The sequence below is a fragment of the Aulonocara stuartgranti genome, assembly GCF_965226115.1.
Source record: "Aulonocara stuartgranti genome assembly, chromosome: 6".
Classification (NCBI taxonomy): domain Eukaryota; kingdom Metazoa; phylum Chordata; class Actinopteri; order Cichliformes; family Cichlidae; genus Aulonocara; species Aulonocara stuartgranti.
This window is the reverse complement of record NC_138944.1, coordinates 13,679,426-13,698,007: the sequence shown is the minus strand read 5'-3', so window position 1 is coordinate 13,698,007 and position 18,582 is coordinate 13,679,426. Positions and strand designations below refer to the sequence as shown.

General features: G+C 39.1%; 2 protein-coding genes across 3 annotated transcripts in view; one reads left to right on the top strand and one right to left on the bottom strand.

Annotated features, from left to right (window-relative positions):
* Positions 1–7,206, top strand: part of LOC309708427 (cytoplasmic phosphatidylinositol transfer protein 1-like) — a 74,098-nt gene extending 66,892 nt beyond the window's left edge. The window contains exons 6-9 of the mRNA XM_082536481.1: positions 760–855; positions 1,308–1,463; positions 1,705–1,768; positions 3,419–7,206. Of these exons, the coding sequence (XP_082392607.1) occupies positions 760–855; positions 1,308–1,463; positions 1,705–1,768; positions 3,419–3,774 (672 nt within the window). The 3' untranslated portion in view covers positions 3,775–7,206. The remainder of the gene's footprint in view (positions 1–759; positions 856–1,307; positions 1,464–1,704; positions 1,769–3,418) is intronic.
* Positions 7,207–7,969: 763 nt separating this feature from the next.
* On the bottom strand, positions 7,970–18,341 carry LOC309708368 (von Willebrand factor A domain-containing protein 7-like). 2 transcript variants are annotated; one of them, XM_082536342.1, is made up of 18 exons: positions 18,167–18,341; positions 17,498–17,720; positions 16,773–16,980; positions 16,196–16,281; positions 15,987–16,080; positions 15,737–15,865; positions 15,450–15,636; positions 13,516–13,685; positions 13,169–13,281; positions 12,807–12,923; positions 12,253–12,456; positions 12,033–12,168; positions 11,566–11,718; positions 11,340–11,432; positions 10,928–11,037; positions 10,286–10,450; positions 9,698–10,021; positions 7,970–9,027 (listed from the first exon to the last, which is right to left on the bottom strand). In XM_082536342.1, exons 2-18 carry the CDS (start codon positions 17,690–17,692, stop codon positions 8,530–8,532), a joined length of 2,982 nt encoding a protein of 993 aa, XP_082392468.1. In that variant the 5' UTR covers positions 17,693–17,720; positions 18,167–18,341; the 3' UTR covers positions 7,970–8,529. The 2 variants fall into 2 exon arrangements, with proteins under 2 accessions (XP_082392468.1, XP_082392467.1); XM_082536341.1 differs by lacking the exon at positions 18,167–18,341 and having other exon boundaries at positions 17,498–17,925.
* Between the last annotated feature and the right edge of the window lie 241 nt (positions 18,342–18,582).

Below are 18,582 nucleotides of genomic sequence, written 5' to 3'. Positions count from 1 at the left end.
GCTGTTTTCTTTGCAAATTTGCATCATAGGATTGTTTTTTCGTTTTTCCTGCAGTATATAAAAATTGGTGTATCTCCAAAATAAAACTATGAAGACACTCAAAATAAATTTCCTGTTGTTGTAAACTATTTTTTGCAACTTTTTTGTATTTAAAGTTTTGAGGGATAAACCTCTTAAATTTCTCCAAGTAGAAATATATGTAAACAAAACAAAAACGATTTTCAATTTTTTTGTAGTTTATTGCACTTTTTTGCAATTAATGTAGTTACTATGGACTTAATGCATACATATTATTAAAATATGGGCTATAACAGTTGCATAGCAAATTGAAATGCTCCCACAAACGGCACTACAACATGTAAAAAAAATAATATGAGCTCTGGCGGACTTGGTTCTATAGTAGGTCTTAAAGGGTTAAATAAATATCGTCAAATAATCGCGATCTCAATTTCAGTGAAAATAATCGTGATTATCATTTTTGCCATAATCGAGCAGCCCTACAGCTGGTTAATGTTAAGCAGAAATAAGCAGTGTCTTCGCCACTGGACAGAATGACAGAGAAAGTGTAAGACCATAAGTAGAGCTATGGCTTTGCAATACACTTTGCGATACACTGGAGTTGCCCACCTCTGCTTTTAGAGTGACAAGGTACAAGTCAAGCAGTGTTAAGATTCTATTCCAACTCTTGCAGTGACCAGTAAGTACCTTTCTGAGATGTATTTATGTGACGACGGGCAAATCTACCTCGTCTGTTTTCAGATCTTTGACACTGAGCTGAAGGACCAGGAGAGGGAAGTTTGCTTCATCGACATCGCCTACGATGAAATCCCGGAGCGCTACTATAAAGAGTCTGAGGTGAGTTTGTGTAGGTGTGTGTGTGTGTGTTTGAAGGCTGTTAGCTAATAGGAGTAAACGCCCCTGGAGAGGTGTAAACACACTGGTGGAAACAGTAGTAAAAACTGTGTCATTTATTAAATCACTTCTAATGGAAAGGTTCTTCTGTTTCTAGATGGAAAATAGGAATACATTTTATTTTATTTTTATCTGTTCAGTTGTGTAAATTATGTGGACTTCAGAGCTGCACTTACCTCAAATGACTCTTCCATCTCACACATTTTTATCTGGCATCTATCTTTTTTCATAGCTGTTTAATAAAAGCTTGAGATTTTCTCAAGGACGAGGGTTAATGTGAAAAGGTGTTATTTACTGTCATTCAGTTCAAAGTTTTGATTATTTCCCAAGTCTGTTGCAGACACGATGCCAGTTTGGGTTACAGTGTCACATGTGTGATCACTCTACAATTGCAGGACTTACGATATTTCAAGTCTGAGAAGACGTCACGAGGGATTCTTCAGGAGGGCTGGAGGGACACGCAGGATCCCATCATGTGCTCATACAAACTTGTCTCAGTAAAGTTTGAGGTGTGGGGTCTGCAGACACGAGTTGAGCAGTTTGTCCACAAGGTGAGACGTCAGACGCAAGTCTTAATAAAATACATATTTCAAATTCTAGTACTGGATGAAGTAAATTTCCATAGTTACAACTGAAACGTGAATGTTTCCAACTTATCACAGCACATGTTCATCTTATGGTTGGTAAATGGGTTGAATATTAACAAACTGTAAGGCGTGGCTATTTATATTATTTGTGTGTTAGTTTATAAAGTTTTTCTGGACTTCAGACCGTCTTTGTATTTTTTTACAGGTGGTTCGGGATGTGCTGCTGCTGGGACACAGGCAGGCTTTTGCCTGGGTGGATGAGTGGATAGGTAGGTCACTGCTGAACTTATGTCATTAAAGTATTTAGTTTTCTTGTCTAAGTAATAGTACACAGTGCTACATGCAGTGGTAGCACGTCCATAGTTTAACAAATGTTTGAATTTGACATGTTCTTGTACTTTGCATTGTAGATCACTGTAGTTTACTTCCTGCCTCATTCATTGCCATGCATGAACAGTCATTCGGCCTCCAGCTAAACCCGGCCACTGCTAGTCCTGTTTATTCTCTTACAGCATGGAACCTCTTCTCACAACTAACCCACTAATAATAAACGCTTTTTGAGCATGGTCAAAGTTTGTTTCAACTGAGACCTGCACAATAGAAATATATTTCAACCACATTCTTTCATGTTTCATAATGGAGACATTCATATGTACCAGTTGATGCAACAAAAAAAATAAAAAAATGTAAAGAGTAGAAACAGTATTCTAAAACTGAAACAAAGTATCAGCAAAATAAAATGCGTGCAGCGCATCTGACTGGCTGGTTGTGGTTAAATTGCCACTTATTCCTTTATTCCTTGGTGATGAGTGTGGTCCTTACTGAAACATGAAAGCTACCTTTGTCTGTTTCTGTGAATTTTGTGGTTGTGCAAGAAGCAGCTCTGTTTGCTCGTATAAGTGGCTGCAGCACATTAACTGTAGGGTGCATAGATGAGCCCATTGTCTTTGCCCTGAAATGTTCCCCTTCTCTATAACCACTAACCATTGCAGCCTGCACTTTTTTAATACTCCTAAAATCTTTTCACTGTGGAATGATTTTTTTTTTTTTTGCCTGTGGAATCGGTTTTGCAGGTGTTTCTTTTATGCTTGCAATGATCCAGCCTCTCCATGCTTTTCCTTTGTCTTGAAACATCCTTGACCTTATCAGTCCTTTCCTCTTTGTGTGCCTCGGATTTGTTTGGTTTTATCCCACAAACTCTTTGGGTCTTGGGAAGCTGGCAGCTTAACCTCTAAAGCTTTAACTTCAAAAAAAGCCTGCCTTTGCCACCTAACGCTCTCGCTCCCCCACCTGTCTCTCAATTGGAGAACGTTGTAGGAGAGTTACCAACATTTCGACCCCCGTTCCACCCCTCCCCCCTTCTTCCAGATATGACTTTGGATGATGTGCGGGATTACGAGAGAAAAATGCATGAGAAAACCAACATTAAAGTTTGCCATGAACAGCAAGAGCATTCCACAACAAACGCATCTTCACTGGATGACATAGAGATCCATGACAAAGCAAGCGTATGTGTCTTTTTCATTGTTTTTTTTTACTCCATTGCCCCTCTTTTCTTATATTTAAACTGATGATGACTCTCCTCTGAAGCGTTCACAGCTGACTTTACATGTTCTCATGGATCGACTTATTCTGAGTCAAACTACTCACACACAAAGCCAAAAAACGAAATTTAATTTGAACTAACAGTTATGATGATTCTAAAAAAAATGGTTCTTAAAAAATTCACGTTATCCACGTTTTTTTTTGTAAATATGTGGTTTGTTTTGTTTTTTAGTCTTTTACTGACCATGTACCATTTTCTAGGTGTGGCTGTGTTAACACATTCCAGCTTAACGTTTCTACATTCATACAAAGGCTTAAAAAGTTGTGTCCACCTTTCTGTCACTGGTCTTAATAAAATAAAATTTCTGATCCAGACATGACGATGGATGAGGTGAGAGAGTTTGAGCGCGCCATCCAGGAGGCCACGAACCAGAAGATTGGGATGTTTCCCCCGTCGATCTCTATCAGTGAGACACCCCTGTCCTCCTGTGCCCTCACTGGCCCTGCCAGCGCCCCCTCCACACCCATGTGCACCGATGCGCCTGAGTCACTCTCTGTCCCCAAGGACCGACCCCGCAAAAAGTCTGCTCCAGAAACCCTGACCCTTCCTGACCCAGCTCCAAGTGACGTCCCCCAGGGCTCAACCGTAAGCCCATTACCCACTTCAAACCACCTCCAACCATCCACACCGCCCTCTAATTCTGAGCTTGCTGAAGTGGAGGACCAGTAGAAGAACTTGGAATCTCTTTCCCTACCCCTTATTTTACTTATTCCCAGTACCTGTTGTCTTATGTGCCCAAATGAGACTAGCCTAACCTCCAAACACCAGTGCCCAAGACAGTCAAGTTCCTTAGCCATATCCAATGAATTGCCATAATCCTGAAAAAAACAACAATCACTCTACAACAATCACTCTAGAAGCCTCATCAGTGTCACTGATACCATCCAGGGCAGCTGTAGGCTAAGCCACTGTGACGTGGCAGGCTTCTTCTTCCTGTGACTCTAACCAGCCACATTTAATCTAACAACCACCCACGGTCTTTAATTAAAGCAAAGCTTGTCAAATTGTATTTTATTTTTTTGACCAGCAGTTCTTTAACTCATCGGAATAAATTCCTGGCATTGTTTCCTTAGTTGTTATCGTCAACCATAAAGGCTGGCTATGAACTATCGAACTTTGAATAGTTGCCTTAACACCACAGAGCCATTGGTGTTTAATAGTTTTGACGACATGTGCAAATGAATGAATTTGTAAAATGGCTGTCGTGTATTCAATTAGAAATGTAATCATTGAAATGCACTAGAGTAGCACTGTAGATGTAATTTGTTAAAAAATCATACATTGAAATGAAAAGACAGCCAAGAACCCTCATAAAAGATGCTCCCGTTTCTTGAGCCGTCCAAACTAGTCGTTGGATCAGACTCTGCCCATTCCTTTGTTTTCCGAACTCCATTAATATAAGTGATGCAAGAGCAGTACAATCATAGAGTAAACACCTCAGGTCTCCCCCAACTCTATCTGGCACGCACTCCAAATACAGGGATTGTACTGTGTGTTTCTCTCCCTGGTTATTGCCAAACACGTGCATTTTGTACCTCCGCTGACATAATACAGTAACTATTGTACTATACTAGTCTGCCTAACCCTTGGAAATGTTTACACATCAGAAACCTTGGAGCATTTGCATATTAGCAGTCATGTTCAGAATAAGCTGTTGTTATTACTGCATTTGTCGTTTTAACGTGACAGTTGCAGTGTTGAAAGGTACTGCATATATCTTACTGAAGTTGACTGAGAGGTCAGTACAACAAAAGTACTTCATTACAACCAAGTCAAGTGTTGCCTGAAACTAATGCTGGACATCACATGTGACATAAATGTGATCCTTTTTGATCAAATCAGCGAGTCACTTTTACGTCACATGCAGGAACAAGGCCATTTTTGAGGAGGTTTTTCTTTTTGTTTTGTGCATAGTGGAGGTAGCAGCAACTCAGTGTTTGATTGGAGGAGAAGGGCACGTGCGTCAAGCTGACTTGAGTATGTGCCTCATTAGGTGCAAAGTATTTGCAGAAGTGCTTACTTTTTTGTCTCACCAGTGTTGGCAGAAAACAGTTTTAAAACAGAAGTGTCATTTGTAGTGAGCTATTATCATCCAAAACCGCCAGGATGACAATTTGTCCTGTGAAGGAATAAAAAAATGGTATTAATCAAAGACAGGTTTTTATATATGCTGCATGGATTTTTCACACCACATATTATATGAAGTAGATGGATATAATGTAAATGGATGATTTGATATATTTGGTGATTGAACCGCGTAAGAATAACGAATGCTTACATTTGAAGTCTGTAGTCATTTTGTAAAATATAACATCCAAATTTGAAGTGAAATGAAAGCATGTCCAGAGAATATACTCTGTAGGCCTATAAACTCTTTGAACTCAGTGCCTCTGCATGCAGAATTATATAATTACCGACATGTGTGTAAACCAAACTCTTATATTTAAGCAACAGACACACAAAATGCTGTTGCATTCTTCTTTCCCGGCTTTTTCCTGGCTCAAATGCTGCATTTAAGAATAAAAATGGGATAAAACGTCACATAAAGTAGCTGAATTGCAACATAATCAGATCAAGTCCATCATATCAAATGACACCACCAGATTTTCAAGTAACAGGGCTAACTTGTTATGTTTTAGTAAAGAAATTATTTGTTCGCTTCCCCCCTCCTTATGCGATTACCAACCTACAGCGCAATGCATTTTGCACTTTCCAGTCTTTGACACCTTATTTGACAATGAAGGAATGTGTTACATTACTGTCTTGTTGGGTTTGTTGGACCAAAGTCCCATATTACAGCATATTAACTTCAGAGAGAGAAGGTCAAAGAGAAGATCCTCGATGGTCTTCTCCTACAATATTGTTACTATTTTGTACAGTTTCTCACTTGCTTTTGTTAAAAAACAGAAAAAAAAACTGTAGCCATTTATCTGTAACTGTAGCTTTTGTCTTTGCCTTCTGAGGATACAAATGCTATATTCTGGTTATTGGCCCTTTGTTGATCTGTTATGTATAAGCTTATACATACTTACAACTCTGGTATTGACCACCTCTCTTGTCAGGAACAAAGAGATCCAGGGACATGTTCGATCTACCATGGGCTATTAATAAAATGCAAAATATCCAACTGTGTAACATTAAGCTCTGCTCTGTTTAAAAGAGTAACACATTAGGTATTGTAAATACTGTTGTTAATGATTAATATAGTAGATTTCTTATATTGAACCTGTTCAAAGTTTCATTACTGATGTGACATGAATGTGCTTAAAGCAGACAAAGAAGGTTACTCTTTTGTGTTTGTGTGATTAGGATGGCATTTTCACAGACATGGATTCAAATGTCTGTTTTATTCTAGATCTAGGCTTGATATGTGTCTAATCAATGAAGCTGTCATCTATTGAGCATACTGAATTTGGTTATGTTTACTTTTCTCAGTTAAGTATCAAAGTTCCTCATCGTAGTGGTGCACTTTTGACTCCGGTTGCTTTTGATGACCCTGCGGGGCAATATTATTTTCCAAGTCGTACAACAAAATGAAGCGTTTCTTTTTAGTGGTGTGGCTGCTTTGATGTTTACTCGCCATGTTTATTGAGGGTTGATTGGCTCTTCTGTTTTCCTTTATGTAGTAAACCTGCTGTACTTTGATTTAGTGATGATGTATTGTTCAGAGAAAAATGGTTTTAAAAATGAGTTTATCACCATTTCTTTTGTCAAGAGGACCAAACATTTCACTCCTCCTCCCCTCTTCCTGATGCAGTTTGCATTCGGCCAGGCTGTCGTGCTGTCTCCTGATATTTGGGGCCTGTGTCACAAAGCAGAGTCATGGAGTTATTTGGGATCTGTCACTGAGTAAAAGCACAGCTCAGTGTACTGCAGCATGTGTACGTTTCTGGCTCATCAAACTTTCTTCGTTAATTGTGCTTTGTGACACAGGCCCCAGAAGTGCCATTCTTGTTTAGCTGCTGGAAGTTGCTCTTAGTTCTTCCACTTATACTATTATTGCATTTGCTATATTTTTATTGCAGTTCAAGGTTAATTTGGTTCTTTGTTGTAATTATGGTTTTACTTTTTTCTGAAATAAACTTTATTAGCTATTACAAATGTGTATCTATTCTTTTTTTTTTTTAGTTCTAAGGCCCAAATCATCAGCCCTACACCACCGTGCTTGACATTTTGTCTGAAGTGTTTGTCCTGACATGTTGGTGTGGTGTGCATGATGCGTAGCGGCAGTTAACACACACCTGTATGCTCCAGATGTGTAAACTACCAAAACATCTGCTCTTCATTTAGGTGCTCACACTCGCTGATGAGCATTTAATCAAATGCATTTGATTGACATTACAATTGAAAGTTGAGCACTTTCTTTTTCACATGACTCCATTTATGTAATGGAATTACAATTACTCAGCAATATGTTAGCGTAAGATTGTTGTTAGTGTAATCATACTGTTCAACTTTATTGGTGCATTGTTGAATAACCAAAACATTGCAGAGTACTTTCAAAAGAAAGAAACTGTCATTGTAAAATGACCTTCCAGTCTCCAGCTGAGTAATAATAACTACATTATTAATATGCTTTGGAATCCAAATATAAAGGCAAAGTTAAACCACTCAAGAATAATTTAGCACACTTCTAACATATTAAATGGTGTTTTTTCTTGGTGCTACAGTGAGAATCCAGATGCTTTCTCTGGTTTGTCACTGGAACAATAATATAAAATAATTCTCCATTAATGACCGCAGGAACACCATTATAATCTGTAACCTCTTTAATAATGAGACAATTAAGTGATACTTGTAAATTGATTAAAATCACATTTATTTACGTTTTAATTAAAGTCAACATTTTTTTATATGTATGTGTTCTTATATATATATAATGTTGTATTTCAGTAGGTTGTTACAAATCTTCAGTGGTAACACACAAAGAAAGAGATGTCTGGATTGGTGACTTCTCAGAGATAAGAAAGAGATACCAGGAGCAGGTAAGAAAAGGAAGTAATGGCTGTTTACATGATACTGTGGAATGAAAAAGCAGCTTTCAAAACTAGGAAATTGCTCCGTTAAGTGGACAGTTTGAAAAGAATTTGATACTGTATTTCCACCTATGCAAAGACTGACTGTAGAAATATAAGAGAGAACATTAATGCTGATTTTATGTAGTGGAATCACTTTATAATCTTGTTTACTACATAATAATTTATTCTAGGAAATTACAGAAATTAACAGGCCAAAAAGTTGATGTATTTAAAGTGTTTACAATTTAAACACAAAAACATGCCTGGGTAATAGAAGGTGTTAGTATTTAAAGATACTTTTCTCAGTGTGTTGCTTCATAGCCATTTCAGCTCAGCAATCAAAGATGGGTCACTTGGCTCATATGTCACAAATTACAAATACAGTGCAATTTCCATTTGTTCTCTTTTACTTCCAAAGTACAGAGAACACAACAGTGAGCCAAACAATGGTTGATATGTTCAAAGTGTACCCTCCGGTGGATGTTGTTTGAACTGCAGATGTAGTTGCAGGGGTCGTTGTAGTTGCAGGGGTCGTTGTATTTGCAGGGGTTGTTGTAGTTGCAGGGGTCATTGTCATTGGAGGAGGTGTGGTAAGCACTCTAGCCTGTCCCACACATGTCCCCACATTTCCTACACTATCTACAGCAGTCAGCTCCACAATCTGTGAGCAGCAGGAGGCAGTGTAGGTAACCAGGGTAATATTCTCACCCCCTGCTTCAACCACTGTGCTCATATTCAGAGTACCATTCCCTTGGCTAATGGTTACACTCTCAATGCCAGTTCCATTGATGCCATCAGTGAAATTGGCAATGAACTCCCACTGGGAGGAAGCACAAAGCAATGAAGTGGAATCACAGGTTGATGTGTTGACTACCTGGCAAACTGGGCGGTTAACATCTGTCACCTGGAGACAGAAATATGAAAAGAATGAAAAGTACTGGGTGGTTGGGTATGTGTCACACCAGTTATTAAAGATAAAAAGAAAAGAACACTAATTAGATCTTTGCGTGTCAGTTAGATTCAGTTTATCCCGCCTCCCATGTCTTTCTTGTTGGGTATTTGCCTTTGTGCTGATTGCTCTCACATTTCTGTCTTATTTTAATACTATTTTTGTCTTGCATTTAGTTTTACTTTCTTTATCTCGTCCTTGATTGTTTGCACTTGTTTGTTTACCCACTTGTTCCACATTCACCTAATCATCATTTGAGTATTAATATCCTCAGTTCTCCCTTTTTCATTTTTGTGATGTGCTTCTCGTGTCTTTCTTATACATAAAGGTGTGTTTTATTTTTTTTCAGCCAGTCTGGCATTTGTGTCCTTGTCTAGCAACCCATGACAAACAATTTAACATATTCAGTTTCAATTAATGTATAATGATTCACAGGAGAAGTATGACACATAAAGCCTAACTGTAACTGCAAGACAACAATATTAAAACGAATTGCATGTGAAATTTAATCTTTCATTTGAAATAAAAATAAGAAAAATTTCTTTTTGATATATTATGTACGTGATCATTAATTATTACAGAATTAAGAATAATGTTGAAAAATATTCTAACCATTATCACTCACCTTAGCAGTCACAGAAAACCTGAGAACTACATAGTTGATGTCGGTGGCAGCGGCGTTTTCTGCCTCAATGGTGAGGGTCACGTCTGATCCTGATGCAGCACTGGATGGAGCTGTTAGGGTCACGGTGCCATTGGTTTTACCTCCACTGCCTGCTACAGTAGTAACACTGCTGGGTGAAGTGGAAGTATAACTGCGGTCATTGCTGACTCGCACTGTAAATGTCTCAGTTGCAGAGTCAGTTATAACTCCATCAGCAGTTGTGGCGACTGTGAAGGGGATGGAGATAGTGGTGCCCGGCTCGATGTTGGTATTATTGGCTTGGGCCTGGACAAGAAGAGAGAGGGAGAGAGGAGCAGGGGAATTTTTTTTTTTTTAAAGATTGTAGATAATAATATGTTGATGCATAATGACATGACTTCACACTGAAAGAAGCACAGTAGGAATGGCTGTTGTTTATGATTGTAGACTTATTTACATAGATGGCTATTACAAATTATATAAAGTTAAAAAAAATCAATGTAAAAATGTTTCAGTTTACTTATGGTGAGGTTAAGGATTCTTCAGAAAGCACACATTAACTGATCTCACAGTGACAGAGATGCTGGAGGTCTTGATCTGTGTGGACGCTTGTCTCTGGAAGCTGCTTGAAGTGGACCTGGAAGTGGAGCTGCTGGCCTCTCCTTTCAGGATAAGCACAAACTCACCTGCTGGGATTCCACTAAATGTCACCAGGAAATCGTTGCTTCCTAATGACTGCATGAGAGAAAAAGCAGCAACATGCATTGTCAACAGATTAACAGTAACCAAACCAAACAATATGTGACTACATCCTTACGGCAGGGTAGGGCGAGTGCGAGGACTATTTGTGGATGTTGCAGGACATTCATGTATTTAAGGTTTGAAAATTGGCTGCTATTAAATAGTGTAGCAAAAAATAGCGGCCTTCATTTAATTAAAATTAAAACTTCTGCCTTGTAAATTCACACAATATTAATTAAGCTCTGAAATGCCAACAATATCTCTGTAGTATGTAGTAATATTATCATTTCAAGTAAATACTTCTTCATTTCACTGAGGTTTATTCACAGCTCGTGATTTCTACTGGACCAATGAACACTATGTTATTTTTCTTTTTCAGTCACTGCGTTGTAGATTTGCTGGTGACACTTGGGATTGATGCATGACTCCAACTTCAACTAAGCCTTATCTGTCAGATAGATGGCCTCACACCTGCAATGATCCTTTGACCTCTGTCGGACCTGAGCTGTCAAACAGTGTGACTTCTGTGACCTTTGCTGTGTCACTTCCTGTCACAGTGACCAAGAAGCTGGTATTACCACCTGAAAGACAGGTAAAGAAAAAAAGGTAATTAAATGAGTATCAGTATGACATGCCCTTAAAGCGAAACACAACCTGTACAAATAAAAAAGGTAAGCTGTAGGACAGAATAGTCAAGTTTGAACTGTACTGACTATAACATGATGTAGCATAAACCTTTGGGGCACAGAGTAACTTTTTCAAGACAAATGATTGTTGCTGTTGATTAAAAGATGACTCTTTGGACAGTGTAGAAAATTGTCTACCACAACAGAACTTTACAACTATAAAAATGTACAAACAGTCACCATAAAAGTAGCCTGACCTGAGAGAGGACGTCCTTCTTTTACACTGAAGTCCCCATGGGCTCCCTCGTGCTCTTCGACAAGGTTATAAATGAAGTCCACTAAACTTTGACCTGATACACAAAATAGATCAGAAGGGATGGAATACGTATGTTCAGAAGTAGAAACAGACCTAGTAAATACATTTTTTTTTCTAAAACATTTCATGTAACTCAGAGCCTAAAAATCAGCTTCCATAATACTGACCTGTAACCTTAACTAGGTAAGGGTTATTTGAGCTAACACTGAGTTGCCATAGGCCCGTTTCATTATCAGTGTTGAGGCTTAAACGACGCAAGTTTCCTGCTGTGGTGACAAATGCCAAAGGCCCACTGGACTGACTGGAAGTCTGAGATACACCTGGGGGAGAGGGACAAACTATTATAAAGGTGTTTTCAACATGACAGTGTAAGAAGTAGAAGTTTAATAAAACAAATGCATCAAATAGAGCCTTAGAATTAAAAGCCTGAACCATGAAATACTCGGCAGAAAATGTGTTTCATGAACCTTCTCATTAAATTAAAAATAAATAAATAATATGTATATATACAGTATATATACTATAAATATTAAATATAGTATAATAATATACTATATGCATTCAATTTGCATACATGAGTTTAAATTTCTATCATATTTGCTACAGGGTAAACAGACATTCATGATGACAAAACCTGTGGAGCTGGTGAGGCTGAAGGTGAGAGCTGAGTCTCCTGTGATGTAAGCTGTTATGTTCTGTAATGAGCTATCAACAGTAAAATTAAAACTGTCAGGCCTTCCAGGATTCCTTGATGCCTGAAAAACTGTCACCTAAGAGAAAAAGGAGAGAAACATCACATTTCCTCACACAGTGTGATCTTCAGTCAGATATGATTCTCTTGATTGATGTCTTACCACAGCGCTGGCTGATGAGTCTACTATAACACTGGTAGCCAGAGAGAGTTCTGACTTAGTGACCTGAATGGCCTGACCTCCAGAAGCTTCAGCTAGGTCTTGGTATAACTGGACAGCAGATCGACCCATTACACGTGGAGCCACACCCTGAGAGGTTCTGCGGCGACGTCGAACTGCTGCAAAGCCTGTGAGCATGAAAGTAACCTGCAAGCATGAGGAAAAAAATCTTAAAAGTTAGGACCACAAGCCTAAGTGGAAAACATTTATTGATAATGAAGATGAAAGATGAATGGTAATCAATGAGCTAGGCCAGAGGAAGCAGCTTTCAGGCCTGGCAGCCTTGACAGACGATGAAAAACATGCAAAGGAAAGGAGGTTGGAGCACAGAAAAAAAACACACATACAGGTGTGTGGGGAACCTGTTTAAAAAGTTTGGTCCCTCCGAACTTCAGATAATGTTCTTCATTTCAAGACAAATGTTATACAAATTATCAGATGTTACATGCCAAAAATGACATTTTTAAGAGCAAGGATGGTACAAAGTTTACTCTTACCTGAGATTTGGTGCTCTCTATAAGAGCAATAATGGTGTTTTTCAGGTGGGCGTCTTTAGCTGGAGCATCAGTGAAGAGAAAAATCTCAGAGAAGGGTGGAGCTGCTGTCAGTGCAAGCTTCAATATTATTTGTATGAAAGACAGGACAAAGTATCAACAATTAATAATTAATAATAAAAAAAATACAGTCTGAGTGAAAAGTGGCATTTCTGGCCACCTCAACTACACGTGTTTAATAACAAAAGGTCATTCTGAGAACACTGTGTCTATACTTTTTCTATACCATTTTTTTCTCCCAAATCAAATATGATGTTTTTAAACTTTTGTCTAAAGTAGAAAACAGTTTGTTATGTTGTTAGCACCTGCAGTCCAGACAAGGCCATTTCTGGGGTATCTCCTCCTCCATCCGCAGTCAAACTGTTGATCTTTCCTTTGAAGATGTCTGCATTAGATGTCATAACTATCGGTCCAAAATCTGCACATAGAATACATAAAATAAAATAAAAAATGTTCAAAGTGACACATTTGCTCTTTTAAAGATTTGCTACAAACACAGCTGCTATTATATTCTCATTCATATGGAAGACTAAATAACAAAAGAAATTGACTCCCAAATTAAGTCTATAATAATGTATTAATTATTAAGATTATTTTCAAACAACATCTTTTCTACATAACAAAGCACAAATTCACCCTGTAAATGATCTACCTGGGTCATTGAAAGGTACCAATATATAACCAGAGGGTTCCTCTCCTGTTCCCCTTTTTCTGTCAATGATCTCAAAAGAAACCCTCTTTGCTTCATCAATGTCATCACTCATACTTCCTGTTGTGTCTATGACAAAACACAACACAGGAGACTGGGAGAGGCCCATCAGTCTGTAGAAACAAACATTAGAAAAATCAACAACAAATTACATATTTTCGTATTATTAATCAGATTTCTTTGAAACTATGGTTTCATCCATCCATCTTCATCCGCTTTATCCGAGGCCGGGTCGCGGGGCCAGCAGCCTAAGCAGAGAGGCCCAGACCTCCCTCTCCCCAGCCACCTCCTCCAGCCTATCCGGGGGAACACCAAGGCGTTCCCAGGCCAGCCGAGAGATATAATCTCTCCAGCGTGTCCTGGGTCTGCCCCGGGGCCTCCTCCCAGTGGGACATGCCCGAACCACCTCAGCTGGCTCCTTTCGATGTGGAGCAGCAGCTGCTCTACTCTGAGCCCCTCCCGGATGGCCGAACTTCTCACCCTATCTCTAAGGGAGAGGCCAGCCACCCTTCGGAGGAAGCTCATTTCTGCCGCTTGTATCCGCGATCTCGTTCTTTCGGTCACTACCCACAGCTCGTGGCCATAGGTGAGGGTAGGGACGTAGATCGACCGGTAAATTGAGAGCTTCGCTTTTACACTCAGCTCCCTCTTCACCACGACGGACCGGTGCAGCGTCCGCATTACTGAGGCTGCAGCCCCAATCCGTCTGTCGATCTCCGGCTCCCTTCTCCCATCACTCGCGAACAAGACCCGAGATACTTGAACTCCTCCACTTGGGACAGGAACTCATCCCCGACCCGGAGTGGGCACTCCACCCTTTTCCGGCTGAGAACCATGGCCTCAGATTTGGAGGTGCTGATCCTCATTCCCGCTGCTTCACACTCGGTTCCAGTGCGAGCTGGAGGCCCCCACCCGATGAAGCCAACAGAACCACATCATCCGCAAAAAGCAGAGATGAGAACACAGACTGGAGTGGTGCTAACAGCAGCTACGCATGATGACGCAGTAGTCTTTAAGAGTATGATGATTGTCAAAGCCTATGCATTTTCTTTTTTCACAAGCATCAATGAAACTATGGTTTCATTGATGCTTAATTCATTAGCAGGGAAAAATACACTTATTAGGAACACCTGTTTAACTCCTCGTTAACACAACTATCTAACTATCAGGTCACATTGCATGAACCCCATGTATTTAGGCATGTGAACATGTCCAAGATGATCTGAAGTTTTAACCGAGCATCAGAAAAGGAGAGGAAGATTTAAGTGACTTAGAACGTGGCTTAGTTGTTGCTGCCAGACAAGTTGGTCTGAGTGCTGCAGAAAACTGCTGTTCGACTTTGATTTTGCCACATAACCATCTCCAGTGTTTACGGAGACAGTAATATCCAGTGAGCTGCAGTTCTCTGGGTGAAAATGTCTTGTTGATGTCAGAGGTTACAAGAGACCGGTGACCAGAGTGCTTTAGGTGAATAAGAAAGAAATAACCACTCACTATGTAGAAGACCATCTCTGAATGCACAACACCTCTAACCTTGAAGTAGGCTATCTACAGCAACAGAAGACCACAGCTCTGACACTTCTCTGTCAGCTAAGATGAAGCTTATAAAAAGGCCACTAGAAACTGAAACAGAAATGGTGGCAGTCTACAATGTCTGTATTTGAGATGCAGAAAAATATAGCTCCATGCACAGAAATACCTCAGACAAACCAATTTTTTTTAATCCCCCTCATCTAAATCTAATCTAAAAATGATGATCAATTCAATAAAAAGCAAGAGGTGCAGGAATGTTTAAGTGTTTATTTTTTATCATGTGCTTCAGCTCCATTTTCCCCACATTTGTTTCCTCTCGTGTGACACTTGAGAGCTAGCTTTACCTCGTGAAGTTTGTGTCTCCAGATGCTAATCTGATGTCCTCCAGAAGCTCCATGGTGGCACGAATAGCCAGATTAGCTGCTTCATTGTGACGGAAGCCATGACTGGAATTAAGTGTATCCTTATTGATCCCGCCCACTGGATCCCTCCTGCTTGTGCGATCAGCAGATCCACCATGACTGCATTTACCTTTGAACAGGGATAACATTTTATCATTTTGTCAAGAGATATTGAAAACATACAAAGACTTTATCATAACACATCAAAAGAGATGATTGCTCCAAGTTACCTGTAGGTTTTGATGAGGAGATTAGGCTAAAGTAGCCTGAAGTCAGAAGTCCCTGGTTCAGCACATCAGGCAGAATGTTGTTGGTACAGTTCTCTCCTACGCAACTTCTGCAAGTTGGAGTATTTTGTCCTGCAGAAATATCAAATAAATAAGAAAAAAAATATTGATTTATATTTTGAAAGTAAACATTACAAATACTTCTACAAATTTAATCTAGATCATATTTAAACTGGAAATTCTCAACTCCTACCTGCCAAGTTCTTAAGAGGTTGGTCAGGTCTGATCAGAGCACTGTATGGAGCTTTATTTCCCAGCTCCACCCAGTTACTGTGGCTGTAGAAGTCCTTCATATACAGAAAATGAAACAAATTTAGAATATCACCTTTGCGTTTTGTTTTAATTACACAATGCTGTCATCTAGCAGTCTTAACAAATTAGCAGTAAATTAAGTATCAGTACCTGTAGAGTGTGACAGATTTGCCCTAGAGACAACCTCCCTTGGATATAGTTTTCTATCTTAGCATGCGCCTTCACCACAGATGCACCTTATTATTAAAATACAACAGATTAGACACAAGCTGCAAAACCTGAATTACAGCATTACATCACCAGTCTTTATCCACTCAAAGCAGTGTTACAGTGTGTGTGTGTGTGTGTGTGTGTGTGAATGTTGAAGATGTTATTCTGCAAGATTTCTGATTGAAGTTGGCAGTTCCAACTGACAAACAAGTCTTGTTTGTTGAGTACTGAAGTAATCTGTAACATCACTTTCCTTCCCTAGATATAGAACTTTCAAGTATGTAAGACTTTTGTGGGAATTGCTACAAACCTTGTTGAAATGAGAAATGTTACAAAAATTCTTTCTAGATTTCAGTTTTTGTTTTTTGATTTTCTGTTATTTACCAAACCCTAATTCTAAACACTTTTCTTAATTAGGCTGTTGAATTCTATAGATCTGTATTCACATGAGTTAGTTATACATAGTATAACATTATTATTTTCATTATAAAACTATTATTGACAAGCTTTGAGGTACCTTCAGTGATGATATCCCGTCCTTCCTGGAAGGTCTCATCGTCAAAATGGCGTGCTGCACTCAGGAAAAAAACTCCATCCACCTCTGCATTGCTGAGGTACATAGAAACAATGGCAGTTTCAAACTTGATGGTGGAAACGAAAGATGTGAAGGTATCCATAGACGAACAGGCCCTTTGCACCTCGCCAGCTGACAAGTTGTTATCAATCTGGAGACAATAAATTTGTATATTACAACTCCTTGTATTATGTATCTTATTCGCATGTTAACCAAAATTAGTACTAACTATTGCACTAAAGGTAAGAGTAGTCTTATCTCATCATCAGCAATTATGACCAGCTAAGTAGTTTGTGCGTAATATAGTACATAGTAATAAAGTGCAGGTCCCACTGGTGACACCGCTAATTTTGATAAGAGGCCACTGGCAGCAGTGTGGCCTCTGTTGACTGGGCTTGCTTGAGCACAATCCAACAGAATCTTTGTCATTATGTATGCAGATGGATGTATCAAAGTGACACCAACATGAATAGTAGGACACGAGGTTTTATAGCACAACACTGAACTGTACGAAGAAAAATGTAATTCATGTTGTGGCTGACTGATATATTTCTCCACTCAACAACATTAGAATGAGAATAACATATATTCTTTCGTTAGTGTTAAACACTAAGCGAAGCACAGATGTATCACTGTTCTTGCTGTGTTTCTTTGTAAGTCTAACTCACAATCAGATTGAAGTCCAGTCCTTTAGAAGCAGCGATATCTCGGCAGACCTCTGCTGTCTTTCGAAGGACTGCTGTTCGTGTGATTTCACGGTGGGTGAATGAATTCGAATTGAAGAGTGGTTTAAAGCTATGAATAAGACCTGGGAGGGAGAGGACCAGCACCACCAGAAGCATCACTGACTGCCTGGTAGTCATAGTCGAGCAGGTAGGCCGGATGGTAATGCTGAAAGAAAAAGAAATCCTGATGGAAACTCCCCATGAATGTTTATTCTCATCAATGGTCATGACAATTTGAACAGAATCAACCTTTTGGGACAAAAAGGATGTGATCAAGCACAGAGACTGCCTTTGCAGTTAATGTAAAGCAGTGCAACTATTACACATTGAAAGTAAGTGGAAATGATCATGTTTGATATTTTATTAAACAGATTAACGCTATTAACATCAGCACTACATCATATGATAATTTTATACTGGACCTCACATTTTACTTAGATGTAAAAACGATTGATACAAATGCATTGGTCATTTACTTCCATTCATTAATATTGAAAATAATATAGAAAAAACAAATGGGATACTAGGAAAAAAACAGATGGTACAACATATGTTTAAGATGCCAAAATAATTCTATGATACACTATAAAAAGGTTTCACTGTCCATCTTACCTGTGTGAACCGTTCTTAGGTCGTTCTTAGGTAGTTTTGTAGGATTCAGTCTTTAGAACTTCTTCAGTGTGAGACTTTGTTTACTCAAGTAGATTATAGTCTATAGTCAGATGTGTGTTTTCTGCTTCAATTCTAGGCTGCATCTGAGTGTGCTTTGGGTGTGTGTGTGTGTGCTCTGAATCATTCCTCTTAATAAACGAATAAATAAATGAAATGAAATGAAATTTCTGAACACAGAAAGTGGGGCGAGTAAATACTACTACTATGAAGCTTTATTCCACAGCCCCACCCACTTACTGTGGCCGTAGAAGTCTGTGACACACAGAATATGAAACTGACCTTTGCATTTTGTTTTAATCACACTCCGCTGTCATCTATCACTAAAAAAAATCCTTCAAGGGTACGATGGGTACTGT